Source organism: Aedes aegypti, chromosome 2, assembly GCF_002204515.2.
Source record: "Aedes aegypti strain LVP_AGWG chromosome 2, AaegL5.0 Primary Assembly, whole genome shotgun sequence".
Taxonomy (NCBI): domain Eukaryota; kingdom Metazoa; phylum Arthropoda; class Insecta; order Diptera; family Culicidae; genus Aedes; species Aedes aegypti.
The window spans coordinates 271,145,486-271,163,611 of record NC_035108.1 but is presented as its reverse complement, the minus strand read 5'-3'; the positions used below and the strand labels follow the sequence as shown (position 1 = coordinate 271,163,611).

The 18,126-nt window shown below is 40.0% G+C and overlaps 1 protein-coding gene across 3 annotated transcripts in view; it reads left to right on the top strand.

The window, feature by feature from the left end:
• LOC5566347 (guanylate cyclase 32E) overlaps window positions 1-18,126 on the top strand; it is a 61,895-nt gene that overhangs the window by 31,647 nt on the left and 12,122 nt on the right. For all 3 annotated transcript variants that reach the window (XM_021845079.1, XM_021845078.1, XM_021845080.1), the window contains 6 exons: window positions 9,098-9,254; window positions 9,363-9,453; window positions 11,018-11,170; window positions 16,391-16,716; window positions 16,785-16,899; window positions 16,985-17,054. In XM_021845079.1, the coding sequence (XP_021700771.1) occupies window positions 9,098-9,254; window positions 9,363-9,453; window positions 11,018-11,170; window positions 16,391-16,716; window positions 16,785-16,899; window positions 16,985-17,054 (912 nt within the window). The remainder of the gene's footprint in view (window positions 1-9,097; window positions 9,255-9,362; window positions 9,454-11,017; window positions 11,171-16,390; window positions 16,717-16,784; window positions 16,900-16,984; window positions 17,055-18,126) is intronic.

Sequence of the window (18,126 nt, the reverse complement as noted above, 5' to 3'; positions counted from 1 at the left end):
CTCAAGGGACCAGCAATGGAAATGGTGCGGTGCAGACTGCTCTCCCCTGCAAGTGTTCCCCACGTAATCAAAGTACTCCAAATGCGTTACGGTCGACCAGAAATATTGATACGGGCACTCACCGAAAAGATTCGACAGCTCGCCCCTCCAAAGATAGATGATTTGGATAGTATAATAGATTTCGGGCTAGCGGTTGATAGCTTGGTCGAACACCTGAAGACCGCAAAGCAACAAGCACATCTAACAAATCCGTCTTTGTTGCACGACCTGGTCGCGAAACTTCCCGTCGATTACCGACTGAAATGGTCGGCCTTCAAGAGCTCCATGGCAGTGGTTAATCTCGGAACATTCGGAAGATTTACGTCGTCGCTGGTGGAGTTAGCCTACGAGGTTATGGATGATCAGCCTACTACAAAGACAAAGGGAGTTATCCAAAAGCCCAAGGATCGAAGTTACGTTCACGCGCACACGGAAAGTTCTTCGACTGGGCCAAGTTCAGCAAACAGTTGCTCATGCATTTCAGCCAACCGGGTGAAGAAGATTTGTCTTGCTTGCGAGAGGGATGGACACAAGGTGGCAGAGTGTTTCATCTTTAAAGCCATGAGCATTGACGACCGGCTCAAGATAGTTAGCCAGAATGCTCTTTGTAGGACTTGCCTGAACCAACACGGCAAATGGCCATGTAAGACGTGGAAAGGATGCGGAATAGAAGGTTGTCGGTTACGTCATCATACGCTGCTGCATACCGTCGAGCCGGCGGTACCACATCTTGTATCCAGTCAGTTGAAACGTGGTAGTTGTGGCCCAATTTTCCGAATTGTACCGGTGACGTTGTTCGGAAAAGATCAGCGAGTCAACGTGCTCGCATTTGTGGATGAAGGTTCGCAGACTTCGCTTGTGGATGATGCGGTAGCTGAGCAACTAGGTGTCACAGGTCCATCTGGGACATTAAGTCTGCAATGGACAGGTAACGTAACCAGGGATGAAGTAAACTCACGCATCATACAGATGGAGATATCCAGCGAATCGTCAATGAATCGCTACAAGATAGTGGGAGTGCGTACGGTGGGATGTCTCCGGCTGCCGGCGCAATCCTTGTGCTACAAAGACTTGGCAGAAATATACCCACATCTCCGAGGTTTACCGATCACCGACTACACAGATGTTACACCGAAGCTCCTTATTGGTCTTGACAACCTGAAACTCACGATTCCACTGAAGATTCGAGAAGGAGGTTGGGGTCAACCCATGGCAGCCAAATGTCGTTTAGGCTGGAGCATCTACGGCTGTTCACGATCAGCTACGGAATCGGTTACCTGTGGGTTTCACGTTGGAGGATGGACCAATTCGGAAAGTGAGTTGAACAAAACTGTCCGCGACTATATAACGCTGGATAATTCCGGAGTGCAACCTCCAATATCCCTTTTAGAATCGGAGGAAGATAAGCGAGCACGACAGCTACTCCAGACCACCACTCGCAGAATCGGCAACCGTTTCGAGACTGGTTTGTTGTGGAAGTGGGACAACATGCAGTTTCCAGATAGCTACGGGATGGCACTTCGTCGGTTGCTATCGTTGGAGAAGAAACTTAACAAGGAACCGCAACTTTACGAATGCGTGCGGCGACAAATACAGGAATATGAGGAGAAAGGCTATGCTCATCGTGCAACTGAAGAAGAACTCTCCAAAACCAATTCTGAGAAGAGCTGGTATTTGCCGTTGGGAGTAGTCTTGAACCCTAAAAAACCCAACAAAGTTCGGATTATTTGGGACGCTGCCACAAAGGTGAACGGAATATCGCTCAATTCGGCGCTTCTGAAGGGTCTGGATTATCTTGCTTCACTGATAGAAGTGTTTTATCATTTCCGTCTCTATGCAGTCGCATTGACAGGAGACATAAAGGAGATGTTTCATCGCCTTCTCATCCGGCAGGAGGACCGCCAATATCAACGATTTCTATGGCGGGATCGTAACTCGGATGAAGTAAATGTGTACGTTATGGATGTGGCGATATTTGGAGCGACATGTTCCCCAAGTTCGGCACAATATGTCAAGAACGTGAATGCTCTGGACTTCGAAAGTGAATCTTCTCGGGCGGTGACTGCAATCGTCCGCTACCAATACGTCGACGATTATCTCGATAGCTTTCCTACGGTTGAAGAAGCAGTGAAGGTCGGGACTGACGTTCGTCGTATACATGCGGCAGGTGGATTTAAAATACGGAATTTTCTTTCAAACGATCCGCCGGTCGCAGCGAGCGTAGGGAAAAAATCCACATCGATGGAGAAAATGATCAACCCGGAGAAGAGGAATAATGTGGAGTCTGTCCTCGGTATGAAGTGGATCCCAATCGGTGACAACCTCACCTACACATTCGTAGTACGCGCCGATCTTGAGCATGCGCTGAATAGAGCTCATGTGCCGACCAAACGACAAGTGCTACGCGTGGTCATGAGCCTGTTTGATCCGTTAGGGTTGATCAGCTATTTCGTGATTCACGGGAAAATTTTAATGCAGGAGATTTGGGCTTCCGGTGTAGACTGGGATGAACCAATTAGCAGCGAACTTTGCGAACAATGGCGACGGTGGACAGATCTTCTGCCACAACTGGACTCCGTTCGAATTCCTCGTTGCTATTTCTCATCAGCGGACTACGAAACCTACTCTTCTCTCCAGGTTCACGTCTTTGTAGATGCTAGTAAATCGGCGTATGCTAGCGTTGTCTATTTCCCCATTGAAGATGATGTCCATCCCTCGATTGGAACTTCAAGCCGCTGTATTGGGCACCCGATTGCTCAATAGTGTCATCTCGATGCACCAGCTTCCAGTCAGTCGTCGCGTTTTGTGGACAGATTCCCAGACGGTCATTGCTTGGTTGCGTGCCGACCACCGACGATATCAGCAGTTCGTAGGCTTCCGTGTGGCAGAAATTCTATCGACGACGGACGTGCAGGAGTGGAGGAAAATTGACACCGAGCGTGACACGTAGCGGATCTTGCCACAAAATGGGGTAAGGGACCGAGTTTTGACGACTCTAACACCTGGTTTCGTGGTCCGGATTTCTTATTGGCGCCGGAAAGTTTATGGCCAAAGCAGGAGGTGACATCGAGTACCACGGAGGAAGAAGTTCGTATTGTAGGCGTACACGTGGAGCAACCCACTCCCCTGATTGAAGTTGGGAGATTCGGCCGTTGGGAAAAGTTGCTTCGTACTACAGCATACGTCCGGCGATTTGTCGATAACTTGAAGAGGAAGAAAAATGGCGAACAACTGGAATTTGGTGTGTTGAAGCAAAAGGAACTGGTCCACGCGGAGATCATGCTACATAGTCAAGCGCAGCAAGAATACTTTGCCGAGGAAATCAAGCAACTTAGTGGAAAGGAGAAAGAAATACAGCTTCGGTACTCGGTGGTATCTGAAATGTATTGCGTTTCGGATATCAAATATAGAACACCGTTGTTTGTAGCTTAAGGCTCGAGTCAAAACTAAACTCATTTATTCCTGTATACTATTCGATAGCCCAAAAGGCACTCACAATGAAATGAATACTCAGACCACAGGAATCGGCGTTTAGGTCGAATTCACAGATATAACAATTCTTTTCCCTTAAGATTATTCTACAAGCTATACACAGAAAATTCATACTTTAAATTATAATTTACATTTTAAGTTCAACAGAAATTAATTCAAATAGGCTAAAAACAAAACAATAAATAATTCATGCATTTTCTTAATCGAGCTCAAGAATATATAAAATCATCATTAATTTTTTGCTTTTTTGTCCTGGTTGATCTTCGGAGCGTAGGGAGAATTACAGCTGGATCGATTATTGGTTTCGAATTCGGTTCATTAGTTTGAAACGAAGCTGATGTTGTTGGAGTATCTTCCTCCGCCACCGTTACCACCCGGCTCCTCTTATGTGAGGTAACTGGGACCATTACGTTCATTGTGGGCGATTTAATCCTCGGTATCTTCAGTTGGTTGCGATGCGCGTTTGAAGTTACGTTTCCAATTGCCACCTGAGGAATCATCACCAGAATCGTCACTCATCTGCATCTTCAATCGATTCATCGCTTGTTTCAGGCTATACTCAACACCTGCAGAAGGAACAACAACGCTTTGAACCTTGCTTGCATTGTGTACTCTTGTATTTAAGCCTCCAGTGTTGCGGCATTGGCGCTTAATATGACCTTTCATACCGCAACCATTACAATAATAATTGGCGTATTGATCATTCCTTCTTCCATCTTCACTAAACCTGACTCTTCTTTGAAAGCTCGTGCTTCTGCTGCGGCTTCGATCTCTTCGGTTGTAATAATTATTGTGTCTATTCTGATCAAAGGTCGCCCTTCGACCAAGTCGCTGCCTAACAGAAGCTACTTGCTGACTTTCGGTGTTGATAGCAGCCGCACGTGTATTGGCAAGTTCATAATTCGTAATTATACGTTCTGCATCTGCTAGTGTAAGTTTTTCCTCTTTAAGAAGTTGCTTTTGTAAATTTTTATCGTAAACGCCTACTAAAATTCGATCTCTTATTGCTTCATCTTTGTAAGTGCCAAAATCACACAAAGATGCTTGCAGTTTAAGGTCAAGAATGAAACTTTCAGTGGTTTCATCTGCCCTTTGAACCCGCGTGTTGAATTTAAAACACTGAATCACATCCGAATCTACTTTATCGTAACGTGATTTCAACTTCTGAATTATTTCAGTATAGGTTAATTCTTTTACTTTTTTACCCGGAAACAAAAGTTTGATTTCCGAATAAATTGCTGGACCACTTAGGGTACAAAAAGTAGATCTTTTTCTATTATCATCAATTTGATTAAATTCAAAAAACTCATCAAAACGTTCGGCATATTCTGTAAAGGAATTACCAACAACATATGGTTCAATAACACCGACCAGGTTTGCAGTAGTCATATCTACAAGACGGATGGATACGAATGAGGAATCAAAATAAAAGTAAAATCAATAGAAGAACGGTAGCAATACGACGACTCACCGATTGTTTGTTGTTTTACCTCTCACACTTGTTTAGCTGAGACAAATCAGCTCTCTCACCAGTGTATGTGCTGTTGTGGTTGTAGTTTATCTATGACTCTATGAGAAGACTCTGTTGTCGGTTGTTACGCTCGCTCTCTCGGCTGCTCGTTGACACTCACTGTACTGAAGAATCTCTGGATATGAACTTCGGTAACTACTCAATTTTATTTTCTATTTTTTTTTATCACTCAATACGGGAAATCATACACCTCCGTATACTCAAATCTTAGCTGGAGCTCACTAAATGGAACTGCTCGAATTATTTTTTTTTCTTACTATCAGCGCTCTTGCCTATAGCTCAGCCGATCACATGTAGCGCATATATCATACTTGGTATTCAGGTGCAATAAAGTAATATAGCTATCACTTTGTTGTTGAATTTATTTATCTTGCTTAATTAAACCACCTTTAGATCAATTATTCACCCTCAGTTGTGAGGTCAATGATCTTCTATTATCTATCGTGGGAATAGCCTTTTGTCACAATTGTAATAATTGCCTCTTCAAAATGGCTTTTCACTTCACTTGTCTTAGCAGAAGCCTTTTTTCTTTTTTTTTACCACATAAATGGTGATTTGAGTGGAGTTATGCTTTTATTTTAAAGCGTTCGATTCACCACGCGACGTAAAAAAAAATCCTTCACCTCGTCGACAGTTGAAATGTATTGCGTTTCGGATATCAAATATAGAACACCGTTGTTTGTAGCTTAAGGCTCGAGTCAAAACTAAACTCATTTATTCCTGTATACTATTCGATAGCCCAAAAGGCACTCACAATGAAATGAATACTCAGACCACAGGAATCGGCGTTTAGGTCGAATTCACAGATATAACAGTATCCAAGTCTAGCCGTATTTTCAAGTTGTGGCCGTTCCTGGATCAATTTGGGGTGCTGCGGATGCGAGGAAGGATCGGTGCCGCGTCACAAGTTCCGTATGCAGCAAAATTTCCAACGATTCTACCACAACAGTCACGGATCAGCTTTCTTATTGCGGACAAGTTTCATCGTCGTTTCCGTCATGCTAATAGGGAGACGGTGATTAACGAAATGAGACAGGCATTCTATATACCGAAGATGCGTGCGTTGGTGGCGAAAGTTGTGCATGACTGCATGTTCTGTCGTGTGCGCAGGGCTGTACCGCGGCCGCCTCCAATGGCCCCACTGCCGAATGCTCGGTTGACGCCGTTCGTGCGGCCATTTACGTTCGTCGGCTTAGATTACTTCGGGCCGGTTTTGGTAAAGGTGGGACGCAGCAACGCCAAACGCTGGATTGCACTCTTCACGTGCTTGAGTATTCGGGCAGTTCACATGGAGATTGTTCACAGTCTGTCAACAGAATCCTGTATTCAAGCAGTTCGAAGGTTCGTTTCTCGTCGAGGTTCGCCGGCGGAAATTTTTAGTGACAATGGGACCAGCTTTCATGGCGCCAACCACCAGCTTCAGAAGGAGATAGAAGATCGAAATACAGCATTAGCGTCGGTGTTCACTAATTCGAACACCCGTTGGTCGTTCAATCCACCGGGTACACCCCACATGGGTGGGGTGTGGGAAAGGATGGTGCGGTCCGTCAAAGAAGCCATCAAGTCAACGCTGGAAACGTCGAGGAAGCCAGACGATGAAACGTTAGAAACCGTGATCATCGAAGCGGAAGGTATGGTTAATACGCGCCCACTAACCTATATCCCTTTGGAATCGGCGGACCAGGAGGCGCTTACGCCGAACCACTTCTTATTGGGAAGTTCTTCTGGTGTAAAGCAGTTGCCAGTTCTTCCAACAGACTATCGTACGACGTTGAGAAGTAGTTGGAACTTGGCGAAACATTTGGTCGACGAAATGTGGAGACGGTGGTTATCGGAGTATCTGCCGGTGATTTCGGTGAATGGTGAACTTAACCAAGGCGATGGTAGCGGTTCACGGGTGGGGGGATGTGACGACGAAACCCGCCCCGCGATGGAGATGCCCTAACGGCCGACGGTTCTGTTTGTTTTCCATTGCTTCGAGATCTGTCAGCAGCGATCCGATTACGATGTTGACGAGGTAAAGGCAGAAGGCAAATAACAAGTGGCAGCATAGTGTGAGCGCTCTTCCATCGTGCGAATGAACAATTTATAGTTTAAAAATTTATTGATATTCTAAAAATTGTGAAAAATCCTACTTAATACTACTATTTACAATTAGATGTAAGTAAAAATGAATTTGTTAACTAATAGATTTATAAACCAAGAAATTTATTAATTGTAGCCTACTTAACCTAAAACGTCGCCTAAGACATAAAGGGAAGAATTTCGAGGTGTAAAAGGTTACTGAAAAATTGTAAGTACATAACATAAACCTGTAAACACAAATTACATATTGAATAATTACAGCTAAAGCCTATCCTAACAAATACTAGCGTTTGGATTGCTCTTGGAATCGGTGACAACACCTATGATGATCTTGGTTTCGTGGCTTGGGCAGCGGTCGTACTCGCGTTCGAGCTGCGCGTAAAATGCGTCCTTGTCATCATCAGTGCTTACGGAGTGTGGGCTATGCACGATGATTGTGCTAAAGTTAAAGAATCGGCCTTTAATCTCCTACTTGCACATTCTATCGTTTATCGGTCACCACCCGACCACGCGCCTATGCATATCACCCATCACTATAAAAGCTGTTCTCAGCTCACTTGTGTTGCTGCAGTTCTGGTAGATGGTATGGTTACCTCTATACGTTTGCACTATTGCTCCTGTTCAACACACTTCCTGCAGCGCTACGATTCCGAAACCGCGAACCATCAGTACTTTGGGGAGTATTCTTGTACTTCTGATGAAGTTGAGAGATTTGCAGTTCCACGTACCAAGTATTCAATGGCTAGTCAATTTCCGTCGCTGTGGTTTTTGCCGATTGTTCTGGTCCGTATTCTCTCGTTGACGTTCTTGTGCTGATGTATTTTACGGTTGGCTTGCAGGACCTGACACCAACCCCTTAAATTTCCAGAGGACCATTCCCCAAAAATGTTCGAGGGGTCATAGTGCACAGTTTAGCTTAGAGACCTTCTCTAGCACTTGGACGATGATCAGCCGCCGCTGACATGAGCATCAGACGCTGTTCGGAGTCGCTCCGAACATGAAGTACAGACACCGAGGTTGGTTACCGATCTTCCCTAAGGTTGCTCGTACCTTGGCCAGTACCGCGAGGAGTTAGGGATAGGAGTTACTGGGCAAGAAGCTAAGGACCACGTGTCTATTTTATTCCTTCAGGTACAGGAAGTACTAATGGTACGCCATGCAAAGCATTTACCAATTAACTATATGTACCACGAAACAAGGATTTCAAAATTCCAAAACGAGCTACCAGAAACCTTATTATTTGCAAATAGCCTTGATTATGATGACACACAACAATTTTATCGATTTTTGAAATCTTGTCATGAACAACTGTCTCGGATATTTTGGCTCTGATGTTTGTTTATCTGTTTTGGCAGATTTGTGTATTTTTATAGTATTTTAATAATGAGCTTTGACAGGTCTTTAAAAAAATAAGATTGAAAATCATCGTCAACAGTTTATTTACCTAACTACATTTATTGACCGATGAATAAAATATTGAGAACACAACAATCCAAGGTATTAATCTGATTCAAACTAAACTTCAGTTTGTATTTTTTCCAACAAGATATTAATTTAAATTGAAAATTGCTTTCGTTTGAATCAAGCAGTTAAAACAAACTGGGTTTATGTTGGAAACAATAGAAAAAAAAAAACTCATAAGATACAACTATTTTTGTTAGATTCGTAATTATGCTTGCTACTATCCTACACCTAGGATGTAATGTCCAGAAAAGGAAAAGTGTTTGCTGTTACAGACCTGTGATCGTTTTTGATAACTAACACTTAACTTGTGCGCTTTGTATATTGTAATGACTTGCACATGTAATATGTCATCCAGTGATGCAACATCATACAATTGACTGAACATTCTACTCAGGTACCTTTCTGGAAAATATAAATCATTCTCTTTTTTGTTTCTGAATCCAGTGTCCCTTCGCGATGAACAACACCTTTTAAATTTATTTGCAGAGTACTCAGATTTCTATCAAAAATACGCTCGCAACTCGAAGGACACGTTGGCCAATCGGAAGCGCTACAGCTTCAAGGACATACAAGAGCGATTGCAGGAAGCGTTTCTATCGGTGCTGCGTATCTCACCTTTGTTTCCGATGAATCCACAGTACAAGTAAGTAGGGTGTTTGAATATGGGTGCAGGAAATCTATTTTTCGATTGATGTATCATGAAGCAAAGGGTTTCTCATATATTCGAATTATTTTTTTTTTCTTTCAAAAGGAAATTGTGTCATCAGATAAAATTGTACTCTAGACAAGAACCGTTCCGGGTGCCGTTGCCCACCAACCCAAAGATATATCAGGAAATCCAGGTAATGTTAAATAAAATGGTAGTTCATACAAATTAATTTATATAATTTTCGAATACAAATATTTTTCAAATCCAATGGTTCAGTCACCTTACGAAGTAACATACGAAATATTGAAAGCTTTAGAAGCATGTTTGAAAAACCAGCTATAAAAGGCGCTTCTCAAGTAGCCCGCATATTTTAATTGAGACAGATTCACTATTATATGACCAGATCTGGTAATTAATCAGTTGATAAGCCTTAATCATAACATGTAACATAATTTGGCCACTATAGTAAGAAATCATTGTGATTGGCCAATTTTGAATCCGAGGGCAAGAATGTGGCTGAAACTGAGGTGGCCAATGTTGACCAATGCACACTGGGCCAGGAACAGAATTTAGCCAGACAAAACCTCTAGCGCTATAGGGGTGCATTTTATCGGGTTGGTGTCTTCGGAGACTTATCTTGGATTTCTTTGTTCTTTAATTTGATGATAAAAGTTACCGCCGTGCGGAGTGACTTTAGGTCTAGGGGTGACTTTAAGCGCCCTTTTCAATGCATCTCATGGCAAGAACAGGAGTATAAAACCTAATCCATGGCTATTTATAACGTATTCTTGAAGTGTATCACATTGTTTTCATTATTCCGGTTTCAGTTTGCTGTAAAAATCTTTTCCCAAAGTGACCCTCATGGCACAATGTCACCCCACACGACGGTTATTAGAAGTCCTAGAACTCTTGTGTCTCCGACGACTTTTCGTAATTTTACGCGTTCTAAAACATTGCCGAAAACGTGAAAGCTATTGGAAGCGAAATAACAAAATATACATCACTGCGCCACCTATGCGGTGGAATTTCCAAACTTCTATCATCAAAATAAAGAACAAATAAATCCAAAACAAGTCTCCTCAGACACTAACCCGATAAAATGCACCCTATAGTAGTAGAGGTTTTGTCTGGCTAAATTATATCCCTGACCCAGTGTGCAATGTGATTTTTAATGAGAAAGTAAGGTTTATGCTCAGTTCCGATATTTTGCATTCATAATATGGATTGAAAGCTTTAATTTAGCGTACTTTCAGTGGAGGTTGCACTGTAACAATTGTTTTATATTTTTATTGTGTCATAGTTACATTTTAACAAATTTTATATTAGCTTTGTTCTTAAATCTTACAATTTTGTTGTATTTCGCTGGTCGGAAGTTAAGGAACATAAATGAATTATCAGAAATTTACTATACAAAAAACGTGCCTGCATTCCAGCTTACGATTTATTGACATGATTTATTGACCTGACTGTTTGCATTGGTTACTAAATGGAACGGCCGGCTATCGAATTCAAAATTTACTTCACGTAACTTCGACCGAAAGGTGCAAAAATGTTGCAAATAGTGCACTGCCAGCTAAAATATCCGACATATGTAGCGTAGAGCACAGAAAAACTAATTAGCCTTAATTTCTGTTGATCTCGTAGTTTGTCCTGATTTGATACGTGTGCCAGTAGCGATGCTCAACGCTGAAGCATCAAACCAGTGCGACATAACATAACATCCTAACATAAAATGTTTCACTGTTTCGTTCCCATAGGTACCCATATACGCTGCTCATCTGTACGACGCGGTGATAATCTATGCCCGGGCAGCAACCGAAGTCGTCCAAGCCGGAGGGAATCTGCACGATGGAAGACAGATTATGCGCCATATTTTAAACCGCTCCTACCATTCCATACAGGGATTCGACGTTAGTAGCAGCATTGAGGACTGTTCGTTTAATAAAGTAGACACCTTGGACATGTCATATCTTTTCAGCTTATGAATGAAATCGCAATTGGTTTTCTATACAGCGTTAGACTAATGTTGAACGATATTGTTTGAATAAAAAAGGCTTTAAAACATTTTCGATAATTTCCTTGAGTATCATGGAAACTTATCGAAAATATTTAAAACATTCGATTTTTTAAGATTATCAAAATCTATGATTATTAGGGATTAGCTGGAAAACTCCATTTTATTATTTCTAAAAACGGCTTATCCTTCAAAAGCTTCATCACCAAGTAGAAAAAAAAAACAAGTTTTTGGAGCAACAATTTTCAAGAAATCGAAAAAAACAATTTGAACCCATTTTTTATTCAAAATTTAGAATGATCTGAAAAGAGCACAATTTTCAGGTTCAAAATACGTCCAGAAGACTTTATATTGAAAATTCTCTACGCATTAGTTTTAGCTTGCTAAACAGCTCGTGAAAAAGCCCATTTTTGGATGAATATTAGGTATGTTTTCACGTGATTTGTTTCACATTTCCCTTCGAACACTTAGAAAAGATAGTAGCATCGTATAGAGGAAGGATGTAGCTTTCATTTAAAGTTCAGGTAATTTTGGCGTCCCTCATCTTTAATTTCGTCACAAAAAACGTTTTATCAACAATTAGCGCACCGCTCGCTATGAATTCTGAGACTACCATCAGAGAGCTGAGTGAAACACAAAGTAAAAGCAACTACAAAACAAGATGAGCAGTAATATTAAGACAAAATAGGCCGTCATTAAAATGTGTACGTGCCAATGATGATTGATGCTATATTCATCTAATAAATTTAAAAATGGCAACTTTGGCAAAGAAAGCTCTCAGTTAATAACTGTGGAAGTGTTCATAAGAACTCTAAGCTGAGAAGCAGGCTCTGTCCCAGTGAGGACGTTAATGCCAAGAAGAAGAAGGGAGAAAAGTTTCGTTTCTTTGAAATAGATTACCCGCCGTGCTCATGTCCACAATTGATCAGCAGAAGTTTTCTCGTTTTATTTTGTATGAGGAAAGGCATTTAACTGTAAATTTCTCGTAAATGAAGGCTTTAATAAAAAAAAAATTTGATAGGCGTGATAGCCATCATCATTACGTAAAACCGGCACAAAAATATTTTTTTCGAAAATAGTTCCCATTTTTTAAAATAATTCGTTAGATGCATTTCGCCACATATTTATTCTATGCGTTAGCGATTTTTCGTGCATAGACACTAGCGCATATGCGTAAGTATGTGGTGAGTAGCGAATCAGATCATGCATGTAGCCCATGAGCCTCTGTACGTTTCATAAATCTTTTGATATTTTGACTTTTATTATGCGCCGTGTGTTGGTGCTGTATCGCTCTCTCTCACGGGCAACTTGAACACAGAGCGCACAGTAAAAGTCTAAAGTTTTATAGCATGCAGAGGCTCATTGTGGGCTGCAATGTCAACATAGCTGCCAAAATAAATTGAAAGATTTTCTACACGGAAAAAATCCGTTCTCGCATTCTGTGAACAGCTGTCATGAACTCGATAACAAGCAAAAACACAGTGAACTAGATCATGTTTAGATGAATGTGTTGACTGGTTCCGAGAACGTTCATAAAAACGTGCATGTTGTTCACGGTGTATTTTTGACTTCTGGACTACTTCACACATGGGGCAGGACACTAGATCCAGTATTAAAATATTAATATTTATTAATGATATTAATATTGATATTGAGAAGATTATCAAGTATGCATGGAGTTTTGCTGTTTGCCTGTTGCCGGAGTTGCCAAGGCAAATTGATTATTTATATGAAAAAAAAAAACAAGTTGTGTTTATTGTCAGTTTGTCAGATCCATATGAGTGAATGGATCAGAATTACCTTTTAGCCAAAATATGTTCAATATGTAATGGGAGTTTCATGTACCTACTTGCTAAATCTAGATACCGCCGTGAGAAGCCCGCATAGATTTTCTCCACTCAAACAAATTCCGTATTCATTGAAATCATGCATAACCAAATGGTAGCTTTGTATTCTTAGTAAAAATAGCCTAAACGGATGAACATTGACCCAAGTACACTAATTATAGCGATGGATAGGGCTTAATTCATAAGAGTAAATGTTCAACGGAAATGTTCGGCAATAAAAGGAAGATTGAGAACAGAAAAGATGTTCCTGAAGCATAATATGTGTTAGAGTAATATCAGAATCTTTATCTGACCAGGATAATCCCCATACTATCACTAATAAATTCAGTACTTAGAACATCCTCACCTCCATTCTCTATATTGAGCAAAATATATGAGAAATGCAACATAGACCACACTGTTTTTCTAGCTAGAAAGAGACTGGCACCTTGTACGATGCATCACATTCGGTGAAGCTTCGTTGTCATCATTGCCCCACATCTTTCTACGATTTCCGGGCCATTCCGCAACTCGACTCCGATACAATTTGTCTCCTGCGGTATGTCAGATCCGCTCCCTATATTGACTTAAATTCAAGATACTTCTGTCAGATGTCTTTAGGAATGTCGTGGCTATCTCGATGATATCATAAAAATAATATATATTAATCCGTATTAACGGATATTAATACCAATATTAATAAGTGTCTTACCCCATGACTTCACATTTTATAAAATTCATTTTTAAGCGTGAAAATTATGTTCTACGATGACGTATATAGCAAATGCAATCGATGCCAACATATTTTTTTTGTACTACAAAAAAATAAGTTTTCAATCGAGAATTTTCTCCTCGATTCAAATAAAAAACAGTTGAATTTTCAGGCTACCGCTGAGAACAGGTTGCGCTTTCTTTTCTTCTACTGTTTGCTGGCATTACGTCCTTATGTAACGGAGCCTAATTCTCAGCCTAATTAGTTGGGTTATTAAATAAGGATTTTCTTTCATAGTGCTTTTATGGTACCAGAATAGTGCTTCGACATATCTTCGAACTCATGTTGCTCTTTCTATGGCATTTATAGATTGTGCGTTGGGGCTTTGCTAAAAATGCAATAATTCATAGAGAAAATCTTAATTTTTTGAACTACAAATTTCCTTGATTTTCTGAGGCATTATGTATCTTCTTTACTGCGCCTGATACACATGTGACAAAAAAAAACAAAATTAAATAGCTGAGAAGCTGGCTTTTCCCCAATACAAAAAAGATTAGAATGAAAGCACCTGTTTGTTTTTCTTTTAAACAAAGGCCTCAAAATTCAATATGCAAACATGGTACAAAACTAATTGAACTGATTAAAACCAAAATGGCGTCAAAATCAAATATGGCTGCCAGATCACTTAACTTGTAAAAAGAACCAACGATTGGAAACTTTATTACGTACCGCTAAAATTGCCAATTTTCGACCCCTTCTCCCCCCTTCGTAACGATTTTTGTTCTTCTTCTTCTTCTTTCTGGCATTACGTCCCCACTGGGACAGAGCCTGCTTCTCAGCTTAGTGTTTTTATGAGCACTTCCACAGTTATTAACTGAGAGCTTACTGTGCCAATGACCATTTTTGCATGCGTATATACTCTATGCCCAGGGAAGTCGAGAAAATTTTCTACCCGAAAAGATCCTCGACCGGTGGTATTCGAACCCACGACCCTCAGCTTGGTCTTGCTGAATATCTGCGCGTTTACCGCTACGGCTATCTGGGCCCCATAACGATTATTGTATGACAAATTTAAAATTTTTGTTTGACCCATTACGCTTGAGCCTACTCCCCCCTCTCCTTAGAATGTTACGTAATTTGTGGACGGTGCCTTACTTTGTTTTACAAAAAATATGTCTGCGTTGACTACGTCGTACCCAGAGAACAGAATATAATATTCGTTATATTGTTTCCGGCCGAACTAAATTTATAGATTGTTTTATAAATAAATATAAATATTGTTGGTTTGACATCACATTGCTAACAATAATGATATAACTGCAACAAAATACTTTTTTTTATTGAATTTAAAAACGTCAGACGTTAAATTTTAACTATAAATTCATCACATTTACTTTGTAAAAATAAGTTTTTTAGAATTCCTCGGGATCCCAGGAATTTTTGAGAAATGGTTATATTATTTCTTGTTTTTTTATTCCCAGAAAAATTAGAAACCCTAATTTGAAGATAAATTTTATGTTAACGTAACTTATGCACAAATGTTGCATTAGTAAAAGTAGTTAACCGATAGCAATCACAACATAAAATTATTATTTCCCGTGCAGAACATGATTTAGAAAAATTATTCATTTCATAGCGCAAATACTACTGCTCAACTAGTTTTTGGAGTTGCTTTTACTCAGTTTTTTCTCAGCTTTCTGGTGGTGACCTCAGAATTCAAAACGAATAAAATAATTCTAATAAAATTCAAGATGGGGGTCAAATTAGAAATCTTTTTTTCAACTTCAAATTAAAACTACCACTTTTCTTTATACGATGCCACTAAGTTTTCTGTGTGTTCACGTGAAGAAAAATACCTAAGATTTAAGATAATAAATCTTCGAGCTGTTTTCTACTAATAACCTTTAAGTAGATAAAAAAAACGAATTTAGTACTATACCATTTACTAGGGTTTGTATCCTTTGACAGATACGCGTGGCGTATTTCGACCTCTACTGTAAGGCCGTCTCAGTGTCGTGTACTAGACTCGACTCTAGTGGAATTAATTGGTATAGTACTAAATAAGATTTAAGGCTATGTAGCCCGTCATTCGTTTTGGTAGCCTTGTTGATTTTGCAGCCTTCAATTTAAAAGTGATAAAACTCAGTCATCATAGATAATGTAGATTCAGAAAAGTATCCCTACTTGCGCTTAAATGTAAAAATCATGCTGATACTTTTTCAGCTATGTCAGTGCAAAACCAAGTGATTTTCATTAAATCGCAAACGGTTTAGCCACAATAATCGATGTCCAGTACAAATTTCAATGACGGCCTACTTCGCCTTAATAGCTTTTTTGTTCATTAACGGTTAACAAAAACCACCTTTCTCTAATTTTAGCATATTCTACCGAACAGCGACACAAAATTGGAATTCTAACGATAAGTGCCCATGACGGCCTGGTTACAGCGAGCATTTTTATAATCTTTATATAAACTATAATTTTCATAACTTCATTCTCCAGGTGTCCACTTTATAAAATGAACAGTCTTTTGTTTGAAGGTGATTTTTTTTTCACATTTTTTTCTCTCCGTCAACAGGTTTACATCGACGAAAACGGAGATGCCGAAGGAAATTTCACAGTTATCGCCCTGCAGAAAGATGAGAAAGTGAACAACTCCCTTAACAAGTCAATGCAGCCAGTGGGCATGTTCGTGTACAGCAGCAACGGCACAAATCTTCCAGAGTTCAAATATTTGAGCTCGCAGCGACCCATCATGTGGGTTAAGGGACGTCCCCCATTGGCCGAGCCTCCGTGTGGATTCCATGGCGAGAAATGTCGACCGATAACGCGTGACTGGCGGTACATCACCGGAATCATGATGGGCACTCTGTTTATCACCATATTTGCTGTCATTCTATTCAAGTAGTGCTGAAGCTGGGACTGTATTGATAGATTAAGTTGATTAATTATGGGTGCATTCTAATTTGCAGGCATTATCGATACGAACAAACGTTGGCTTGCTTGCTGTGGAAGGTGGAGATGAAGGATGTCACTATCATGAGCTCGCCGGATTTAATGTACGGTAGCGATTCGAAAAAGAAGTTGGTAAGGGTCTAGCACGTCATATTGATGATTGGTTATAAACTCACTTGATGTTTTTACATATTTTGTGATGTTTCATCTTTTACAGACACAAGTTTGCAGACAAAGTATTTTAGCGAACGGAGCAGATACAACCAAACGTGCCTTCACAAACATAGGTAGGTATCAGGTTCAGAAAATGATATGAACAAGAGGCTTCATATGCTTAAACAAATTGGTATAACAATTATAATAGTAAAAGGAGTCAAATGTTCCATGATTCTTTATTGTCTAATGGGAGCATACTACAAACTAAATTTCACATTTTCTGTGATGGTCTTTTCAAACGGGTTTTCGAAGCATTCATGTTGTATGAGTTGGTGATCCCTTTGAAATCAACTTATGTTATGTACTTACGTATCACTGTACGTGTCTTACATGAACATCCGTAAACATGGGATTTTTGTCAATTGGTTCAAATGACAACGACAATAAGCATGCGTTCCCAGCAACGCTTACCAGCGGGATCAAAATTATGGAGGCGCATGGTGGCTAATAAGTTTGCGAAGAACATGAGCATGACCGTTAAATTCAAAGTTGCAATTCCGCGATTGACCATAACAAACTTAATTTCATAGAAAAATATTAAATGGGGGCTTATGATTAGCAAATCTTTTTTTGTTGCGTACAGTACGTACAGTAGTACGTTTTTTAAGATGTTTACTGCCGTAAATCGCAAGTCAGTCCCATCTGGGCATTGAGAAAATGGACTGAGAAGTTTACAAATTCGTTTTTTATACGAATATTCAAAAAAATTCAGATGACTGAAGTATGTTTAAATCTGAATGAACCTTTCACAATTTACTTTTTACTTCTAAACCTTTTCAAGTAAAACATAAAGATGACCAAAACACGGATTACACGGTGCGGAAATCTGTAGAGGAACTGATGCGATTGCTTTTCAAGATGGGACGATTCAACTAGACATTTTTTCTTAATTTTAAAGAACAAAATGTGTTGTGTCGTTAGTTCTGTTGAAAGGCCATAGAAAAATATGTTGAAAACTGATATCAACTCAATTTTGACGAAAATGCAGATGGGACTGACTTCTGTTCGGGATGAACCACTGCGACCAGTTTTCTGTGATCTCTTGTGGTATACCCGTGCCCATTGCTTAGTACATGTCGTTCTACTCCAACACTATTAAAAAATAATGAAGTAGTCGTTTTTTATACAATTTTCATTCTTCAC